At 44.4% G+C, this 19,782-nt stretch overlaps 1 protein-coding gene across 6 annotated transcripts in view; it reads left to right on the forward strand.

Annotated features, from left to right (window-relative positions):
* The window catches only part of ADIPOR2 (adiponectin receptor 2), a 53,438-nt gene extending 35,330 nt beyond the window's left edge, over nt 1–18,108 (forward strand). For all 6 annotated transcript variants that reach the window (XM_072873249.1, XM_072873258.1, XM_072873240.1 and 3 more), the window contains 6 exons: nt 1,050–1,169; nt 3,049–3,220; nt 4,509–4,695; nt 12,264–12,451; nt 13,682–13,875; nt 15,392–18,108. In XM_072873249.1, coding sequence (XP_072729350.1) covers nt 1,050–1,169; nt 3,049–3,220; nt 4,509–4,695; nt 12,264–12,451; nt 13,682–13,875; nt 15,392–15,523 — 993 coding nt within the window. In that variant the 3' untranslated portion in view covers nt 15,524–18,108. The remainder of the gene's footprint in view (nt 1–1,049; nt 1,170–3,048; nt 3,221–4,508; nt 4,696–12,263; nt 12,452–13,681; nt 13,876–15,391) is intronic.
* Nucleotides 18,109–19,782: the final 1,674 nt, after the last annotated feature.

Raw genomic sequence — 19,782 nt, forward strand, 5'->3', positions numbered from 1 at the left:
GGCTTTCTTGGCCTGGTCACAAGGTGCGTGGCAGCTTTCCCCGTCAAGCCTGAAGGGTACAAAAGGCTCATTCTCTCTTTTCTAGCTTTCTCAAACTTGTTTACCTTGGAAGCAAAAGTGTTGAACGGAGTCTCTGATGAGCCATGAGCATTGTAGTAAACAAACAGGAATACAGAACTTCTGTGCCCCCCCTGCTTTTTTCCTAAATGGAAAGCTAGAGTGTATCATAATATGCAGATGATGTGGTAAGTCAACATAGGGTAGAAAACTACCAAACTCGTTCCTATAAAGTTATTAGTGATGGGTACCAGCTGAATATCCAGGCTCAGTGGGTTTTTTGTTTTGTTTTCATAATTCTCTTAGTACACCTTGAGGATATAATGTTTCTCTTTATTTGAATTTTGCTTAAAACTCTGATGTCTGTTACTGCTTTTCTTTGATAACTTGCCTTTGTCTAACTGGCAGAAGTTTCATACTAGCTTCTGAAATACCTTGAAAGTCAAACAAATGAGTAAGTGTCCGTTACTGCATTATGAGCTGAACAGAAGCATCAGTTAAACAGAATAGATCATCAGATTTGAGCTAAAAATTTAGGTGAAGCATTTATAACAAGGTAAATGGATTCCTCTCCTTGGCTTGCCTTTTATAATCCTAAAATGCCAGATATGTTATAGAGGCATTAAGGCAGGCACAGTGACATTGAAACATAAAATAGGAAGTAATCCTTCCCTAGAGGTGGGTAGGCTGCAAGCCTCAGACTCCATATCTGGGCTTTAATGAAGCGTAGCTTACAGAAGCACACCGCTTTCTTCCAAACCTGGTGAAAATAAGTGCAACATGGGTTAGACCTGTGAGTTGTTCTCAGGTACCTAAGAATGTAATAATTTTTTTGCTGGTTCTTTTGAATTCCTTCCTCAGTGCCATACAAGGAAAAAAAGACTTCTTTATTTGCCAAGACCTCAAGTCATAGTTTTGTATGGAAAACAACATCGTCTTTCTCTGTTCATCTTTCTACAAAGCATTTTCTCTATTTTTCCACCCCCCCCTAGTGTTCTGAGGATTATAAACACAATGATGAGTCACCTCAAGAAGACGAAGGGTTTATGGGTATGTCACCTCTTCTACAAGCCCACCATGCTATGGAGAGAATGGAAGAATTTGTGTGTAAGGTAAGAGCATGTGGAAACTGCTGAAGTAGTTTCCTTTTTCAGGAAGTTCCAGTGGGCAACAGATTATACCTGCAGCAACTGTGCTACTAATCTGAGGGAGAGCAGGTACACCCCATCCCAGAATGGGCATCTCTTGTTATAACCGGTAATGCTACAGCTTCTCAGGATCTCAGTCTGTCATAAATGAATAAATTGTAAAGCATGGAACAATAGGGATTACAAATGAGACTCTAAAGCTGATCATGCAACTGAGGAATTGCTCTTGAGAAACACATGTGAGTGCAAAGCAGAATAAAAGCCTTCTAGTTCAAGGCACTTTCATTTACAAGGTCATTTTTTTCCAGGTTTCTTCAGACCTGCAAATATTTTGCTTTTCCAGTGCCACTTGTATGCATTGTAGAATAAGCTTTGTCCCTTACTTGAAAAGAAAACAAGGCTGTACTAAAACTATATCTAAGTAAATCCATTTTAGACTTTGTAATTGCTGACCTTGGCTCAATTTTTGCTACTTTTTAGAGTCATGGGGCTGTATCAGTCTCTGGCCCTCCTTTCTTGGTGAAAGGAGTGGTGCCCCTTTATACATTTATTCCTGCTGGTTTTATGAACTATTCTTTGATGTTTTTACAGAGGGACCCTAGTAACTTGGTGGTCTTTTGTGTGGGGGTTGTTTTGTTGTTGGGTTTTTGGTGTTTGTTTTTTTTTTTTACTATGTATCTTTTCCCCTTTTTAGATGTTCTGTTGGGTGGATTGTGTAAAATGAATTCCCTTCTGCTGTTCCTACCCCAATTCAAATTTTTGGTTCATGAAGTAAACCAGTTATTTTCTTGTTTAATGTGTTTAAGAACCCAGTCTTTAACTGGGTTGTTTATTCTGATTAGTTTTGTTTTTCTTCCATGAAGGAGTGTGGAGAATTGATTTAAAAACTCTGGGCTCTTGTTTTTGAAATTGAAATAAGAATGTAGCTTTTTAAACTTAGTGTTTCAGGATTCTTCAGGCTCGCTCCTGTATTAGTAGCCAGACGACAAATCCAAGGAACACTGCAGAAACAACCCCGGTACATAAAGCAATTCCCTGATACCCCTCTGCTTGGCAGTGCTGTTTCTGAAGCCAAACTGAAGACTACGTGTATCTTATGTTACTGAAGCAGTGCTAAGAACGCCTGTGCACACTTTTTTTCATTTGGAACCAGCTGCAAGAATAGATGTGTGCACATATGCGCTCTCTCCCTTTAAAGAAGAAATGTGATGGAATTGAGTGTCATGGATCTGTTGCCTTAACTGATCTGTCACCGTTTGTTTTGGGAGTGTGGGAGTATTTTTTTTTTTCCAGCCTGGATAAGGGATTGGACACTTCTCACAGGACTCTTGCCACTTCATTCTTTCTGGCCCATATTAGTGCTGATGAGTAGCTTTTTTGCTGGACTGCCCCAAATGCGAGCAGATATATAGTCAGATTGGTTCGGGGTTGGAAGAACAGACTTTTACTTATTTATTTCTTGGAGAGAACTAGGTGTAGGTTTCTTCAATTAAATGGAAAGGATAAGCTGTGAAAATAACAGAACATGGAAATGAATTAAATGCTTTCCCTTCATTAGCATTAAATATGCCCATAAAATAGCTTTTCTGTTCGATGAAATGCTGAAGTATTTCTTTCTCTGGTGGTGCAGCTCAACTTCATAATGATACTGTTTCGAATAGGGAACAGCGATTTAAGCATTGTATTTCAAGTGTAAAGCCTTTTCCCCAGAGATGTCCCATCAACCCTTTTCTGTTTACTGTACTGATAGATTAACTCTATCACTTTTACTAATACGGGTTTTCTTGCCGTGCATCAGTGGAACTCAATTCCCTGCATCTAACTAAAATCTTCTAACTTCTAGGTATGGGAGGGCAGATGGAGAGTCATTCCCCATGATGTTCTACCTGACTGGCTAAAGGACAATGACTACCTGTTGCATGGACACAGACCACCCATGCCTTCCTTCCGTGCTTGTTTCAAGAGTATCTTCAGAATACATACAGAGACTGGTAACATCTGGACACATCTTCTAGGTATTTTCAGTTTGCTCTGATGCTAATTGGTTTAATAGCTCTCTTTCTTTGAGGGCAAGAAAGAAAGGGGTGTAGGGTGGTCAGCATTATCATTCCATTAGTAGCCTGTTAAATTAACAGGTTGGTATCCCTCTCCTAATTTTATCCCACCAGGTTTGATTGGGACTTCCTTAATTATAGCATTCAATACAAAGGAATGAATTCCTGATCGTTAATAAATTACCAGTAGATATTCTTTATTCCCAAGTGTGTAGGTGTTAATTGAGATCACATTTCTTGCCACAGGAACACACTTAAGTTGCACCTTGCATGAGTGGTTTTCAACTTGCAAGGAGCCGTGAAGGGAAGGGGTTTCTTTGAACTATGCTCTTCTCTTTTTACATTTTGCAACAGATTTTTATCATTGTTGTAGAATGTCCAACGAGTTGTCAGGCATCTTGCAAAACAATTTGTCCTGGTTTCAGCTGGGATAGAGTTAATTTTCTTTCTAGTAGCTGATACAGTGCTGTGTTTTGGATTTAGGATGAGAATAATGTTGATAACACACTGATGTTTTAGTTGTTGCTAAGTAGTTCTTACACTAGTCAAGGATTTTTCAGTTTCCCATGCTCTGCCAGGTGCACAAGAAGCTGGGAGGGGGAACAGCCAGGACAGCTGACCCAAACTGGCCAAAAGGCTATTCAATACCATAGGACGTCACGCTCAGTATATAAACCTGGGGGGAGTTGGCCAGGGGGAAGTGATTGCTGGTTGGGGATGGGCTGGGCATCAGTTGGCGGGTGGTGAGCAGTTGCATCACTTGTTTTTTCTTGTGTTTTGTGTCATTCCTCCCCGTACCCCCCCGCCTTTGTTGTTTTCATTTTCCTTACATCATTATCATTATTATTACTATTATTTTTTTATTATTTTTATTTTTATTCATTTCAATTATTAAACTGTTTTTATCTCAACCCACGAGTTTTCTTACTTTTGCTCTTCAGATTCTCTCCCCCATCCCACCAGGGGAGAGGGTGAGTGAGCGGCTGTGTGGTGCTTGGTTGCTGACTGGGCCTAAACCATGACACAATTAAAAATACAGAGTCCATGCAAGTCTGTACTGCATCAGTGTGAGACAAAAATGGGGTTGGAATGCATAACTGAAGTAGGGCAGTACTTTATTCTGCATGTGTGCTGCTGGTTGTCATGCAGCTCCTATGTTTAGTGCTCCTGTACATTAAAGTCATGCTTATAGAAAGAAAAGCTTTCAATATGCATGAACTTGACACCTTTCTGCCTTACTGTTTTTCAGGATGCGTGTTCTTCCTTTGTCTGGGAATCTTCTACATGTTTCGTCCAAACATGTCCTTTGTAGCACCTGTGCAGGAGAAAGTGGTTGTTGGATTGTTCTTCTTGGGAGCCATACTCTGCCTTTCCTTCTCATGGCTCTTCCACACAGTTTATTGCCACTCGGAAGGTGTTTCCCGGCTCTTCTCCAAGTAAGTGCCTAGAGGACAGGGTAGGCCAAATAGGAAACAGGTGGGAAAACAGGGTTGGGATTTATGCCTGAAGTCCCAGTGTAGGAGTTGTTCATTGCATGACTGCATGTACTTTGGAACAGAGTTGAGCAGAGTTCTGATTATTGTTTGTTTCAGCATGAGTTTTTGTGCTGTCATTTTAGTCTTAAAAATCCTTCATTTTCTGCTGTTTGGCAGGCGTGTGCATGCATCTTCCTGCTGTAGGAAATATACCTAGAGCTTAGTTGCAGGACTTTGAATTTTTAACGCAACTGTCACTTCTTGTCATTTCAACTATTCTGAGTAACTTTGAATCTTAAACTTACATATGTAAGACAGCTCCACAATGTGTATCAAGATGTCTTGGTCTTTGGTTTTACTATGCATTCTTTTTTGGCTGACTGATAAATATCTCCTATTTCCTAAGATTACTCAATTTAGGATTGTGTAATCTGCAAGACCACCTCTAAAGTAACCCAACAATTAAAATCCCCTACTGAAAAATTAACTCCATCTTTTGTAGGAGCATTTTGTCAGGGTGTGGTAAAAAGCAATGGCTGTAGGAATTCCTTGTCTTCACTGGTGTACAGAAAAACAGTGTTTTATTCCCCAGTGGTCACTTAAGCTGATGCCTAATTAACTTATGCTTGTCAGTGTCCTCGTTTTGGCTGGAATACAGTTAATTTTCTTCCTAGTAGCTGATACAGTGCTGTGTTTTGGATTTAGGATGAGAATAATGTTGATAACACACTGATGTTTTAGTTGTTGCTAAGCAGTGCTTACACTGGTCAAGGACTTTTCAGCTTCCCACGCTCTGTCAGGTGCACAAGAAGCTGGGAGGGGGCACAGCCAGGACAGCTGACCCAACCTGGCCAAAGGACTATTCCATACCATAGGGCGTCACGCTCAGTGTATAACCTGGGGGCAGTTGGCCAGGGGCAGCGATCGCTGCTCGGGGATGGGCTGAGCATTGGTCAGTGGGTGGTGAGAAATTGCATTGTGCATCACTTTTGTACATTCTATTATTATTATTTTCCTTTGCTGTCCTATTAAACTGTCTTTATCTCAACCCATGGGTTTTACTTTTTTTCTGATTCTCTCCCCCATCCCATGGCGGGTGGGGAGGTTGAGCAAGTGGCTGTGTGGTACTTAGTTGCCGACTGGGCCTAAACCACGACAGTCCTTTTTGGCACCCAACGTGGGGCTCGAAGGGTTGAGATAACGACAGATCTGACCAGAGTGTGTTAAAACAAATTTGTTATAAGCATTCATTATATTCGTTTAGTTGTTGCTGGTCACAATGTTGATTTATTTGCTCTCAAAGTTGTATTTGTTCTCAGAGTTGTGTTATGTAACACCTTACTTGTCGTATATACTGTTTATCAGTATTTGTGTGCTGTTTATTACCTCTGGGAGGTGGATTAAGGGTATTGCTTTGCTGTACTGTGTAACACTGGCTTATGGCATGATAAAATTATTGGTCGTGAGATCAATCTGGTATTTGTATTCAGCATTGCTGTCACCTCTCTACTTAGGAGCCATCTGTTGGAAATTACTAATAATTACACTTTTTACTTTTTCTCCTTGGAGAGCCAGCCTGTGGGGAGACACCTTCCTTCATCTTCCCCTTCTCCTCTAGGCTGCTTACAATAGCTCTTGAGAATTTTGAATATCCTTGGGATGTTCGAACCAGCACGTTCCTATTGCTATGTCTCCTGAATGTGTGTCAGGTCCTGCTTAGGGCTAAACAACTACTTAAGAATACTGTGGCTACTCCAGCCCCCACGACAGGCGCTGCAGCTGAACCAGAGAACCAACCCGTGCTGGTATCAGTCACCCCCATACACAGGAAGAAATCTTGGAAGCAAAAGTAAGCTCCTTTAGTAAGGGATGAAGAAGTTTCTCCTAAGAGGGAGCAGGAGGAAGAAGCATACTGCCCCGCCAGTGAGGAGGCAGACTACTCTAAAGCAGGGCTGTCACGAGAACAGGAGGAGGAAGAGGAAGAATTCCCCGCTTCCCCCCAAGGAAGAACTCAGTGTGAGGGTTCCTCCTTTTCCTTGGAGGGAGAGGAAGAACTCATAAACAAGATGGAAACCACCTGATCTCTATCCCTGCAAGACATGCAAAAGGATTTCAGCCGTTGTCCAGGTGAGCACATTGTCACCTGACTGCTCCGGTGCTGGAATAACGGGGCCAGTAGCCTGGAATTAGAGGGCAAGGAAGCCAAGCAGCTGGGATCCCTTTTTAGGGAAGGGGGCATTGACAAAGCGATTGGAAAAGGGGCACAAGTCCTCAGCCTCTGGAGGCGACTCCTGTCAGGTGTGAAGGAAAGGCATCCCTTCAAGGAAGATCTTATGTGTCACCCAGGCAAGTGGACCACCATGGAGAGAGGTATCCAGTACCTGAGGGAATTAGCTGTGCTGGAGGTGATATATGGTGACCTGGACAACAAGCAGTTATCCAGAGATCCAGATGAAGTCAAGTGCACGTGGCCCACGTGGTGGAAGTTTGTACAGAGTGCACCATTGTCATATGCCAACTCATTGGCAGTAATGACCTGGAAAGATGGAGAGGGACAAATGGTGGAGGAATTGGCTGGCCAGCTCCGGCAATACGAAGAAAGTCTCTCTTCCTCCCTCGTCTCGGCTGTGGAGAAACTGTTCCGGAAGGTCCAGCAACTCAAAGAGGATATGTCCTACTCTCCACCTGTATGGACCAGTATCTCAGCTACTAGGAATCAGTGTTCCTCTGCTCATGAGAGAGGATGTGGAGGGTACGCACCATGGGGCACCCTGTGGTTTTACCTGCGTGACCATGGAGAGGACATGAGGAAGTGGGATGGAAAATCTACTTTGACCCTAGAGGCATGGGTATGTGAGTTGCAAGGAAAAACACTCACCAAAGGGGGTTCTTCCAGGAAAACTGCTGCTCCAGTTTCCAGTGGGCAGTTCTCCAGACAGAGTAGAAGGGCTGATCTTACTTCTGATCTTAATGAAGGAACTCCTGACTCGTATTTACAAGAAGCAAGTAATGAATACTATGACCAGGACTAGGGGGACCCTGCCTCCAGCCAGGTGGAGGAAAAGGACAACCGGGTTTACTGGACTGTGTGGATTCAATGGCCTGGCACATCGGACCCACAGAAGTGTAAGGCTGTAGTGGACACTGGTGCACAGTGTACCCTCATGCCATCAAGCTGTACAGGGGCAGAACCCATCTGTATTTCTGGAGTGACAGGGGGATCCCAACAGCTGACTGTATTGGAGGCCGAAGTGAGCCTAACTGGGAGTGAGTGGCAAAAGCACCCCATTGTGACTGGCCCAGAGGCTCCGTGCATCCTTGGCATAGACTACCTCAGGAGAGGGTATTTCAAGGACCCAAAAGGGTACTGGTGGGCTTTTGGTGATGGAGGAAACTAATCGGCTGTCTACCTTGCCCGGTCTCTCAGAGGACCCTTCTGTTGTGGGGTTGCTGAGAGTTGAAGAACAACAGGTGCTGATTGCTACCACAACGGTGCACTGGCGGCAATATCGCAGCAATATTGCACCAACCGAGACTCCCTGATTCCCATCCATAAGCTGATTCACCGGCTGGAGAGCCAAGGAGTGATCAGCAAGACTCACTCACCCTTTAACAGTCTTATATGGCCCATGCAAAAGTCTAATGGTGAGTGGAGCCTAACAGTAGACTATGGTAGCCCGAACGAAGTCACGCCACTGCTGAGCACTGCCGTGCCAGACGTGCTGGAACTTCAACATGAACTGGAGTCAAAGGCAGCCAAGTGGTATGCCACAATTGATATCGCTAACGCGCTTTTCTCAATCCCTTTGGCAGCAGAGTGCAGGCCTCGATTTGCTTTCACTTGGAGGAGCGTCCAGTACGCCTGGAACCGACTGCCCCAGGGGTGGAAACACAGCCCCACCGTTTGCCGTGGAGTGATCCAGACTGCACTGGAACAGGGTGAGGCTCCGAACACCTGCAATACATTGATGTCATCACCTTATGGGGCAATACAGCAGCAGAGGTTTTTGAGAAAGGGAAGAAGATAGTCCAAATCCTCCTGAAAGCTGGTTTTGCCATAAAACAAAGTAAAGTCAAGGGACCTGCACGGGAGATCCAGTTTTTAGGAATAAAATGGCAAGATGGATGTCGTCAGATCCCAGTGGATGTGATCAACAAAATAACAGCCATGTCCCCACCAACTAGCAAAAAGGAAACACAAGCTTTCTTAGGTGTTGTGGGTTTTTGGAGAATGCATATTCCGAATTACAGTCTGATGGTAAGCCCTCTCTGTCAAGTGACCTGGAAGAAGAACAATTTCAAATGGGGCCCTGAGCAATGACAAGCCTTTGGACAAATTAAATGGGAGATAGTTCATGCAGTAGCCCTTGGGCCAGGCCGGGCAGGGCAAGATGAAAAGAATGTGCTCTACACCGCAGCCGGGGAGAATGGCCCTACCTGGAGCCTCTGGCAGAAAGCACCAGGGGAGAGACAAGGTTGACCCCTAGAGTTGTGGGGTCGGGGATACAGAGAATCCGAAGCCTGCTATACTCCAACTGAGAAAGAGATATTGGCAGCATACGAAGGGGTTTGAGCTGCTTTGGAAGTGGTTGGTACTGAAGCACAGCTCCTCTTGGCACCCCGACTGCCGGTGCTGGATGTTCAAAGGGAGGGTCCCCTCTACACATCATGGAACTGATGCTACGCGGAGTAAGTGGGTGACACTGATCACACAACGGGCTCGAATAGGAAACCCCAGTAGCCCAGGAATCTTGGAAGTAATCATGGACTGGCCAGAAGGCAAAGATTTCAGAATATTGCCAGAGGGAGGAGGTGACGCGTGCTGAAGAGGCCCCACTGTATAATGAACTGCCAGAAAATGAGAAGCAATATGCCCTGTTCACTGATGGGTCCTGTCGTATTGTAGGAAAGTGTCAGAGGTGGAAGGCTGCTGTATGGAGTCCTATACGACAAGTTGTAGAAACTGCCGAAGGAGAAGGGGAATTGAGTCAGTTTGCGGAGGTGAAAGCCATCCAGCTGGCTTTAGATATTGCTGAACAAGAAAGGTGGCCAGTGCTCGCTCTCTATACTGACTCATGGATGGTGGCAAATGCCCTGTGGGGGTGGTTGCAGCAATGGAAGCAGAGCAACTGGCAGCGCAGAGGCAAACCCCCCTGGGCTGCTGCATTGTGGCAAGATATTGCTGCCCGGGTAGAGAACCTGGTTGTAAAAGTATGTCACGTAGATGCTCGCATACCCAAGGGTCAGGCCACTGAAGAACATCAAAACAACCAGCAGGTGGATCAGGCTGCTCGGATGAAGTAGGATGGATCTGGACTGGCAACATAAGGGTCAATTATTTATAGCCCATGACACCTCAGGCCATCAAGGAAGAGATGCAACATAGATGGGCTTGTGATAGAGGGGTGGATTTAACCATGGACACTATTGCACAGGGTTATCCACGAATGTGACATGCGCTGCAATCAAGCGGTTAAAGCCTCTGGTATGGAGGACGATGGCTGAAATATAAATATGGGGAGGCCTGGCAGATCGATTATATCACATTCCCACAAACCCACCAAGGCAAGCGCCATGTGCTTACAATGGTGGAAGCAACCACCAGATGGCTGGAAACATATCCTGTGCCCCATGCCACCACCCGGAACACTATCTTGGGCCTTGAAAAGCAAGTCTTATGGTGACATGGCACCCCAGAAATAATTGAGTCAGGCAATGGGACTCATTTTTGAAAAAACCTCATGGACACCTGGGCCAACGAGCATGGCATTGAGTGGGTATATCACATCCCCTATCATGCACCAGCCTCTGGGAAAATCGAATGATACAATGGACTGTTGAAGACTACACTGAGAGCAATGGGTGCTGGCACGTTCGAACGTTGGGATACATGTTTAGCAAAAGCCACCTGGTTAGTCAACACTCGGGGCTCTACCAATCGAGCTGGCCCTGCCCAATCAAAACTTTTAGGGCTGTAGAAGGGGATGAAGTCCCTGCAGTGCACATAAAAAAAATATGCTGGGGAAGGAAGTCTGGGTTATTCCTGTCTCGGGCAAAGGCATCCATGGCATTGCTTTTGCCCAAGGACCTGGATGCACTTGGTGGGTGCTGTGGGAGGATGGGGACATCTGATGTGTACCTTGAAGGGATTTGATTTTGGGTGAGAATAGCCAATGAATTATATAGCAATTAACTTCATACAATTTAATACTGTATGTCATCACTTCTATGGTTGCTATGTGCCATATCAATGGTATTACAGTAAGAATCACCCAGATTAATGAAGAATGAACTTTGATGAAACCAAGCAAAGTGCAGTGGTGATGGAACCAGAACTGGCTTCAGCATGCAACAGTCGAACACCACACACCATCTCTCCTGCCCTGAACAACTGTTATGACAGATGGAGCCCAATGTCATGGACTAAATTAACTCAACAAACATTTTGGAGGGATGGTCCATAGACTAAAGGGAATGATATATGTGTGTATATATCAAAAGAGAGGGAAAGTGGTGGTGATTAATTGGAATGTATTGGAAAGCGTAGGACCTGGGCATGATGTAGATGGTATAGAATAAGGGGTGGATACTGTCCTGGTTTTGGCTGGGATAGATTTAATTTTCTTCCTAGTAGCTGATACAGTGCTGTGTTTTGGATTTTAGTATGAGAATAATGTTGATAACAAGCTGATGGTTTAGTTGTTGCTAAGCAGTGCTTACACTAGTCAAGGACTTTTCAGCTTCCCATGCCCTGCTAGCGAGAAGCTGGGAGGGGGCACAGCCAGGACAGCTGACCCAAACTGGTAAAGGGCTATTCCATACCATACGACATCACGCTCAGTATGTAACCTGGGGGAAGTTGGCCAGGGGAAAGCGATCGCTGCTTGGGGACGGGCTGGGCATCGGTCAGCAGGTGGTGAGAAATTGCATTGTGTATCACTTGTTTTGTATATTCTTCTTCTTATTATTATTATTACTACTACTACTACTATTTTCTCTTTCTCTGCTGTCCTATTAAACTGTCTTTATCTCAACCCACGGGTTTTACTTTTTTTTTTTCCCCAATTCTCTCCCCCATCCCACTGGATGGGAAGGGTGAGCGAGCAGCTGTGTGGTACTTAGTTGCCAACTGGGGTTAAACCACAACAGTCAGATACTAAAGTGGTTGTGTTGGCTGTGCTCTCACAACATACTGTGTGCCCTTTTCTGTGTTCAGAGGACTTTTGTGCTGCTTTTTTCCCCTCATCTGAAGCTTAAATCTGAGTTTCCTTCAAAAAACCTTGGTCTAAAGGCTGCTGTATGTATTGCTGATGACTGTCCAAAAATGGCCTTACTGGCTGTCTATCAAGGTAATTCATTCCTGTAGGAGGGTATTGGTGGAAGAGTTGCCATCAGGAAGTAAGTTGCAGTAGTGAGAATAACTTCATTTTGCAGTGAGTAGTCAGTTGGTCCGCTAAACAAGAGAGCGTTGGTATGAGGACTTCCAAAGGTTAGCATTTCTTATCAAACTGATTTTTGTTTCCTTCTAGGCTGGATTATTCTGGCATTGCACTTCTCATAATGGGCAGCTTTGTACCGTGGCTGTACTACTCCTTCTATTGCAACCCTCAGCCTTGCTTCATCTACTTGATTGTGATTTGTGTCCTGGGCATTGCAGCCATAATTGTCTCACAATGGGACATGTTTGCAACACCTGAATACCGGGGTGTAAGGGCAGGTAAGACCTGAAGTTAATTGTTCTGCTTCTTGACTGCTTTTCCTCCTTCCTACTTGCCACTTGGAAAAACTGTCTTGGGAAGACTTAAGAGAGCTTAATTTTACAGAGAGCTAATATTCTTGGATTGGGAGCTTGATGGGTTTTCTTTCAGCATTGATTATATACAAATGGATGCACAGATAAGGGCTGGTGCAAGTCCTTGGAAGTGCATTCCTGAAATGGACAGTAACACATGCAGTAGGAAAGGTAGTGCAAAGTATTTCTAGCTATATCTAGCAACTTTGCTGTCTCAAAAAATGACTGCTTGGTGTGTGTATGTGTATATTGCTTCTACTGTTTGTTTTTTTGTAATACTAGGCTCAGACACTAGCAAATCATTGAATGATTTAATTAATCTGAATGATTTGCCCAGATAAATACATATTTAAGACAAAGAGCCTAGTTTTTCTCTTCACATGATCAAAAGAACAGAAACGGATTTGGTTTCACATTCTGAGGTAGGAAGAAAGAGAAAGCTTTAGGGGGCAGCTATGGAATCTGAACACAGCTGGCTTGAATAGTAATATTTCTTGTTACTTAACCTGCACATGCTGTCTACAGTAAATCTAGATTTACTGGACAAGCTATGGGTGTACCTTCAGAGAGTTCAGCCTTCCAAACTTAAAAGTCTGTGGATGGGATGTGATTATTCCCCCCATCCACACTTTTTTGTTACAAGATTTCTGTACTTGCTGCTAAAATCTAAATGAATAAACCATGTTCTCATATACGGCAGATCAGATGAGCCTCAGATGCTACTTTTCTGTTTCTGAGGACTACTTGTACAGTATATGATAAATAATCTCTTTGTCATCTCTCCTTGTTGTCTTGCTCTTGAGAAATTATGGTAAAGTGAGACATAGTTCATGTAGTCTCAGTGCCCTCTACAGTCCAAGATGTGTAACTGGCTTAAGGTACATTAAAGCTGGCAGACACAATCATTAAATGAAATATTTCAGTATCTCCTGCAACATATAACTAAGTAGCTTCTAGTATATGAAGGAATTCTGTGCATTCTTTAACTTCCTCTCCAATAAAGCTCTTCTGGGGACCTCCAGCTTCAAGAGTTGTCACCTTTCCGCTGCTTTGGCAAATACTGAGTTTTCCCTACATAGCTTTTGTGTTTTCATTGTCTCCCTTTACCGCCACTGTGTTCAAATCTGACTCTCCCACATTTTCTTTACCTCCCAGGAGTATTTCTAGGTCTGGGTCTTAGTGGGGTTATTCCCACCCTGCACTTTGTCATCTCTGAGGGGCTCCTGAAAGCAGCCACAATGGGGCAGATAGGCTGGCTGGCACTCATGGCATGCCTGTACATCACTGGTGCTGCACTATATGCTGCCCGCATCCCGGAGAGATTCTTCCCTGGCAAGTGTGACATCTGGGTGAGTCTACAGAATGACTGGATGAAGAGAACAACGTGAAAGCTGGTTCTCCTTGAGGCTGGAGGATGTTGTGTCAATGTTTTCTTATTGCAAGTATCAAACTGCTGCACCAGAAGCATAAGGTCTTAAGGGGCCAAGCAACTGTGGGCTCTCTGAGCCCGGCTTACCTGGTGCCTTTCTTGCTGAGTTATCACAAGCTGGCTGGTCTGAGGTAGCTGCTGGTGTGCAAATTCAGCCCAGCACATCTACTAGATAGCTTCATAGATGGGTAAGCCACTTTGCGAACTTTTGTGTGTGTGTGAGGATCCTGCAAACACACATCTTACCTTGCTTCTGTGCAGAATAGTGCATGATTATTTCTCTGATGTTCAGTGTGTTCTCCGTGATCTTCACCATGTCTGGCTCCTCATCTTGTGTAGCCAGTGAAAACGCTGGGTAGAGATGGTTAGACTTTGGAGGGATCTCTGGCCCAGAAGAAGGCAAAGTGGGGTAGGTGGGTGGGTGGGGAAAACTAGGGATGAGGGAAAGGATCATGAAGACTGTAGAGGGCAAATATGTGGGGAAGATGTGAAGAAAGAAATTGGGTGGAGCAAGAGCAGAGATGAGGGAGATGGACCTTTGGAAGGCCACTGTACTTCCACTAGGATAGTTTAAGGCCCCTCAAGAAAATTAGAAGTGAGAATGAGGCCTGGGTTGTTTGAGTGGCTTTTACACAGCACCAGTTTGCTAAATTTGTTTAAATGGCCAAACAAACCCTTGTTACAATAATGAGCTCGGCTCCAAAAGCACTGGTGTACCAACTCTTTTCCAAGCTTCCCGTGGAGCCTGCAAATACACATTTGTAGAAATTTTTCAAGAACATTATCCATATTGGTATGGCTTCCCTCAAACAAGAGTATGCTTTGTCATGTAGCTCCCTCATGGTTTTCATTCTGCTGTACTATAATCAATAGCATCCTGGGCATTCATTCAGAACATCTGGCTGTTTCTAGGTTTTAATGCAATACCCTTTTTTTCTGTTCTGTTTCTCCATGGCAGAGAAATAAAATAGCAACATTCTGAAAACCCACCTGGTAAAACTTATGCCTGTGACCAGAGCAGAGTTTGTACCCGTTAGCTGTATGAGATAGCCCTTTTTAGTAATAAACCACCAGTGTGTTGTGGAGGAACTAATTTTAAGTGTCCTGCTTAAGTGTTTTGCCTAAAGCTCTGAAATTATCCTTGTCCCTTCACAAAGATGCGCTATAGCATTTATGTAGTATAGTTGTTGATTGACCAGCTGGTTAAGATGACTGAAGGAAAGGGTGGGGCATGCGTGTGTGGAATTTGATTATTTTGCTGATGATAGGAGAGGGATGGGCTTTTAATACCCAACTTGGAGAACTCTGCAGCTTGTGGTTTGAAGTACTGCTACGTGTTACTGTGTACTTCAGCTGAATGTGTGGCTTTTTTGGAGACAGGGTAGCACTAGAACCCAAAGTACCCCGGCTGAACAGAAGTGTTTTCTTTTCCGCAGTTCCACTCCCATCAGCTGTTTCACGTCTTTGTAGTGGCTGGCGCTTTCGTGCACTTCCACGGGGTTTCGAACCTCCAGGAGTTCCGTTTCACAGTTGGAGGAGGCTGCACAGAGGAAGATGGGATGCAGTAAAACCAGCCTTCAGTCCAAGACCGTAACCAAAACAGCACCGCAAGCGCGGTTGAAGCATACAGGCTAGCGAAATGAATACCTAAGAAGAATCCAAGTTTCAGCTGATGGGACATGGAGCTTCATGGGGATTCTGACTAACCAAGATAAATTCTATACCTCAAGCAATGGAATGAATCAATTTGAAGACCAGGAAATTCTGAAACCCTAATTTATTCTTGGGATCTACACATTGAGCTACAGAGGACCCTTCCAAATCGGCTTCTGTTCAATGCCATATTTATTTGTAGAAGTGGGGAGGGATAGCTTAGCAGTTTCCTTTTTTTTTAAAAAGAAAAAAAAATCGAGGTTAAATTTATATCCTCTTGGAGGGTTTGGGAGTTGATTTTAGATGCTCTTTTGGGAGAAAAACAAATTGTAAATAAGATTTCTAACTTTCTGTTTAAATAAAATTTATATAAATGTTTTAAACAATGGGTGGGGAGGGAAAGGGTTTTTGTAAAGAATGCAACATGCAAGTACCACACACTGTTTCAATTTTGCACAAAATAAATGATTGCAGGAGGACCAGGTAAAATTCCCAGGAGTGAAGCATGTTGGCCCTGCAGGTTTTCCTGGTGGCCAGCATGCCCTGGGCAATGCGGGGTCCTGGCCAGCACTTGGAGTAGGTTCAGTATGTGTACACAAGGGTTGTGAAGGCTGGATTAATCACGTTGTCATCCAGGTCACAGTGTTGGCAAGTTTATTTACTCAAGTAACTCGAAAGATACATCTGCGCCCTGCCTAAGTGTGTGGGACGGCTGCCTTCCAAGCCTGTGTGGCCTGTATAGTTTTGGATAGTGGATCTTACAGTAAGTTGTTTTGGTTCTCATCATATGAATTGGAGCGTGATGGGATAACTGCACATGAAATGGCAAACAGTCTGACTCCATCAGTGCCTGCCTCTACCCAAAGGCCCCCATTGAGTAGATGGTTGCCATTTGCAGGCCTGCCCTGTTTTGTCTGAACAGATGATGGTAATGCACTTGTCAAAAGATAGTTGAGCATGTGAGGGGGAACAGAGGTGGGGTTAAGATGGGCTGGAAAGAGGAAGCTGTGCACTCCAGGACTTGGAGTTAACAGTTACTGCAGACCTCAAGCACATTACCTTCTCATGTGTCAGGCTCCATATGCCAAGGGAGTTTGCAGGTTTTTTCTTTTTAAGAGGAAAATCCACAATCAGCCCAATGTAGTTACCTTTTTTTTTTCTTTAGGTCTGCTTCCCATCTGTGCTTTAGCAATGGGACTGCTGGTATTTCTTAAACTTAAAACTAAGAGTTCAGTTGGATTGCTGTGGAGCAGACGCACCTCCTATATAAGAGGAGGTATATACCCTTCTCTTGCGTACTTGATGTAGCTTGATCTTTGGAGCCCAGTCAGAAGCTAGACTGAAGGAGAATCTTTGGAGTCGTAAGATGAAACTTGAATGTTTTGTTTGTTATGGCACAGGTATTGCTTTGAGTGTTTAGTTGGAAATTCAGAGCAATTACCACTCATAGATGAGTTAAACAGCTCATAAAATGGTATATTTCACAAGAAGGAAGGTAAAGGGTGGGGTTTTTTGTTGTTGTGTTTTTTTTTTTTTAAGACTCCTGCAAGTTTGAATTTTCATCCTTCAAGAGAAAAATGCGGATTGCAAAGATCTCCCCCTGCCCTGGGTATCACGGAGTGTGTTTTGGGGAGTTACTTTGCCTAATGGAGTCAAGTAGAAGCAGAATGCCTTCTGAAAGTTGACTGGATATTAAGGCTTCACCCCTCGAATGGAGTCCTTGTAAAGCCTCTGGGAGCAAGGTCAGCTGCAGAAAGAGGTGCTGCAGCAGAGTCTGCGAGGGACGTGTTCTCAGTAGGATAACTACACTGGATGCCTGTAGGGCCAGAAGTAAAATGAAGTAACAAGCAGTATTAACTTGGATGTAAGGGCTAATAGCACTGGCATCCCTGACAAAGATGTAGAGTTGCCTGGCAGGAAGTATACTGGTGTCTGAGAAAAGCGTGGTGCATATCAGAATCAGAGTTGTCTGTAAGGCGCTTTGGGATACCTCTGTAACAGTACCAGCAGAAGTGGCAGTCTCCATCCTGGGTCATCCCACGTTCACTCCTTGAAGGGTGATTGTAACCTGGTCCTACACAGCACAGAACTATTACAAAAAACACAGTACTCCACCTGCTATTCTTAACCCAGTCAGTCTCTCCCTTTGAGAAGTTTGTGTGTTCCAATAAAAACAACCTAGCTGTGCACTTTTCTGTAGCTCTTGCTGAGAACTCTTCCCAGGTTGGCACCTGAATGCCTTACTCTCAGCAGTCAGAGGCTTGCTTGCTCTGTGTGCAGGTTATTGCCATAGAATAGTTAGGACCTACAGCTTCTTTCCTTCCCCATTAAATAGTGGCCTTGTTCAGTATATTTCTTTTAAAAAATTGCTTACTGTTGAAAGCAATGAAGCACATTCTGGGGTTTTGATGGTTGGGGACTCTGGTGATGGTTCCATATAAGATGGGATCTTATTACTTGCTGTATTCTTAACTTCTGCTAATAAAAGAACCAAATGGAATATTGTCTAGTTTGGGTCTTTCTGTGCTGTGTGTGAAGCTTGAAAGAGTCGCTCTCCCTTTCTTCCTTCCCAATGCTCACAGGCAACACTTCATAGGTAAAAGACTTCTGCTGGTGCAGAAACCAAACTGATGCCTAAAGGCTTGTTTACGTATGGTTGAACTGATGCTTGCTGTGTGCCTCCTTGAGCAAAACCCAGTTCGTGTGACTGAAACATTAGTTCTGCTACGTGGCATCCTCTTGATGTTTGTAATTCACATCAAGTTTGTGCCTGCTCTTGCCGTAAGATTTCAGTACTGTTTAACGTATATAAACATTGCAGCAGACAAAGGTGTCCGTGGACCGTGTTGCCTCCTAGTTACAGTGCTAATCTTGAGGGAAATTTGTTTTTCCAAAGTCTAGACTTTTATTCGATGCCCACTGGAGTTGCCAGTTGTAGTACAGGACGGATGGTGGTGTGGGGGAAGGAGGTGTTAGGTGTGTCTGGTGCCACCGCTTCATGAAGCTGCTTGTCATAAGAATTCTGCTGACATACAATTATTTTGAACCTGCAGAGAATGAAAAGCCTGGGACAACATTTATCCTGTCCCATGTCTGCTTGTTTTTGATCTCTGCCATATTTTAAAAGTAACTTGAGGACAAAGTGGGATTGGTGTTACTGCTAAGTTCCATCTTGTGTTTTGGAAAGCTTAGCTGAACGCACGCTGTAGAGTGAGGGCATAAAGCTACAGGGTGGTCTTGGGGCTGGCTAGCCTTTGTCAGCTCTCTCTCTCCATCCCCCAAGCCTCCATCCGAACCTAGGCTAGCTATAATTTCAAAGGTTATCTATTTTTGCATGTTTAGAGACGCTAATTTTCAGTGGCTCAGTTTTCCAGTTCCTGGTGTTGCAGATTTTAGAGCAGACTGCATGTGTACTGTCCCCTTCCTTGCTGCAAGGTTTAAAAGGGCTCTCTCTTACCACTGCAGGTTGGGTGCCAGGGGGTAACAGGCAGACCAGGGAAAGGAACAAACTGGCCAAGGAGCGTGGTGGAAGGAGCAGAAACTGATTTATGGACAGTATTGGAAAGCCAAAGGTGAAGCACTCGGGGGTGAGAGCTTGTGAGGAGGAAAATGGGCAGGAAGGACTGAGGGTGTGAAGAACAAGAAGTGGGGGGAAAGAGGCTGAGTGCTGGAGACCTTGGTTGTTGTGGGCAAATTTTCAGGTGAGTTGAGATTGGGAAGAGATGTTTGGGAGGCCCGGACTCAAATTCCTGGTGTAGAGGAAACGCCTCCCAGCCTTTACCCAAGTAAGGGATTCATCGTCTGTTCCTGGTGTGCAGGGGCTGGCAGGAGTGGGAAGGAGTCAGGTTTGGCTGGGGAGGGAGTGGGGCTGGTGCCGACCAGAACAGCCTGTGCCTGGAGTGGGGCATTCTGCTCCTTCATCGCTGTTCCTTGGCTGTCAGCAAACATCTGTGAACTGCCTGGGCAAGATAGGCCTAATCCTCCTCTTGTGTTGGCTCACACTGAGTCTGGACGTCTACAGCTGTGCTGTTAATCAGTTACTTGACTCAAGATACATGTTTTGCAGTGCCTTGTAAGAGAGCCAGCTCCAGTAAATGACCTGTGACAGCCTGAGGTCTCAGGATGGATTTTTTTTTTTTTAAATGCAAAGCAAATTCAAGGATCGTGGAGAACG

Source organism: Ciconia boyciana, chromosome 1, assembly GCF_034638445.1.
Source record: "Ciconia boyciana chromosome 1, ASM3463844v1, whole genome shotgun sequence".
NCBI classification, from domain to species: domain Eukaryota; kingdom Metazoa; phylum Chordata; class Aves; order Ciconiiformes; family Ciconiidae; genus Ciconia; species Ciconia boyciana.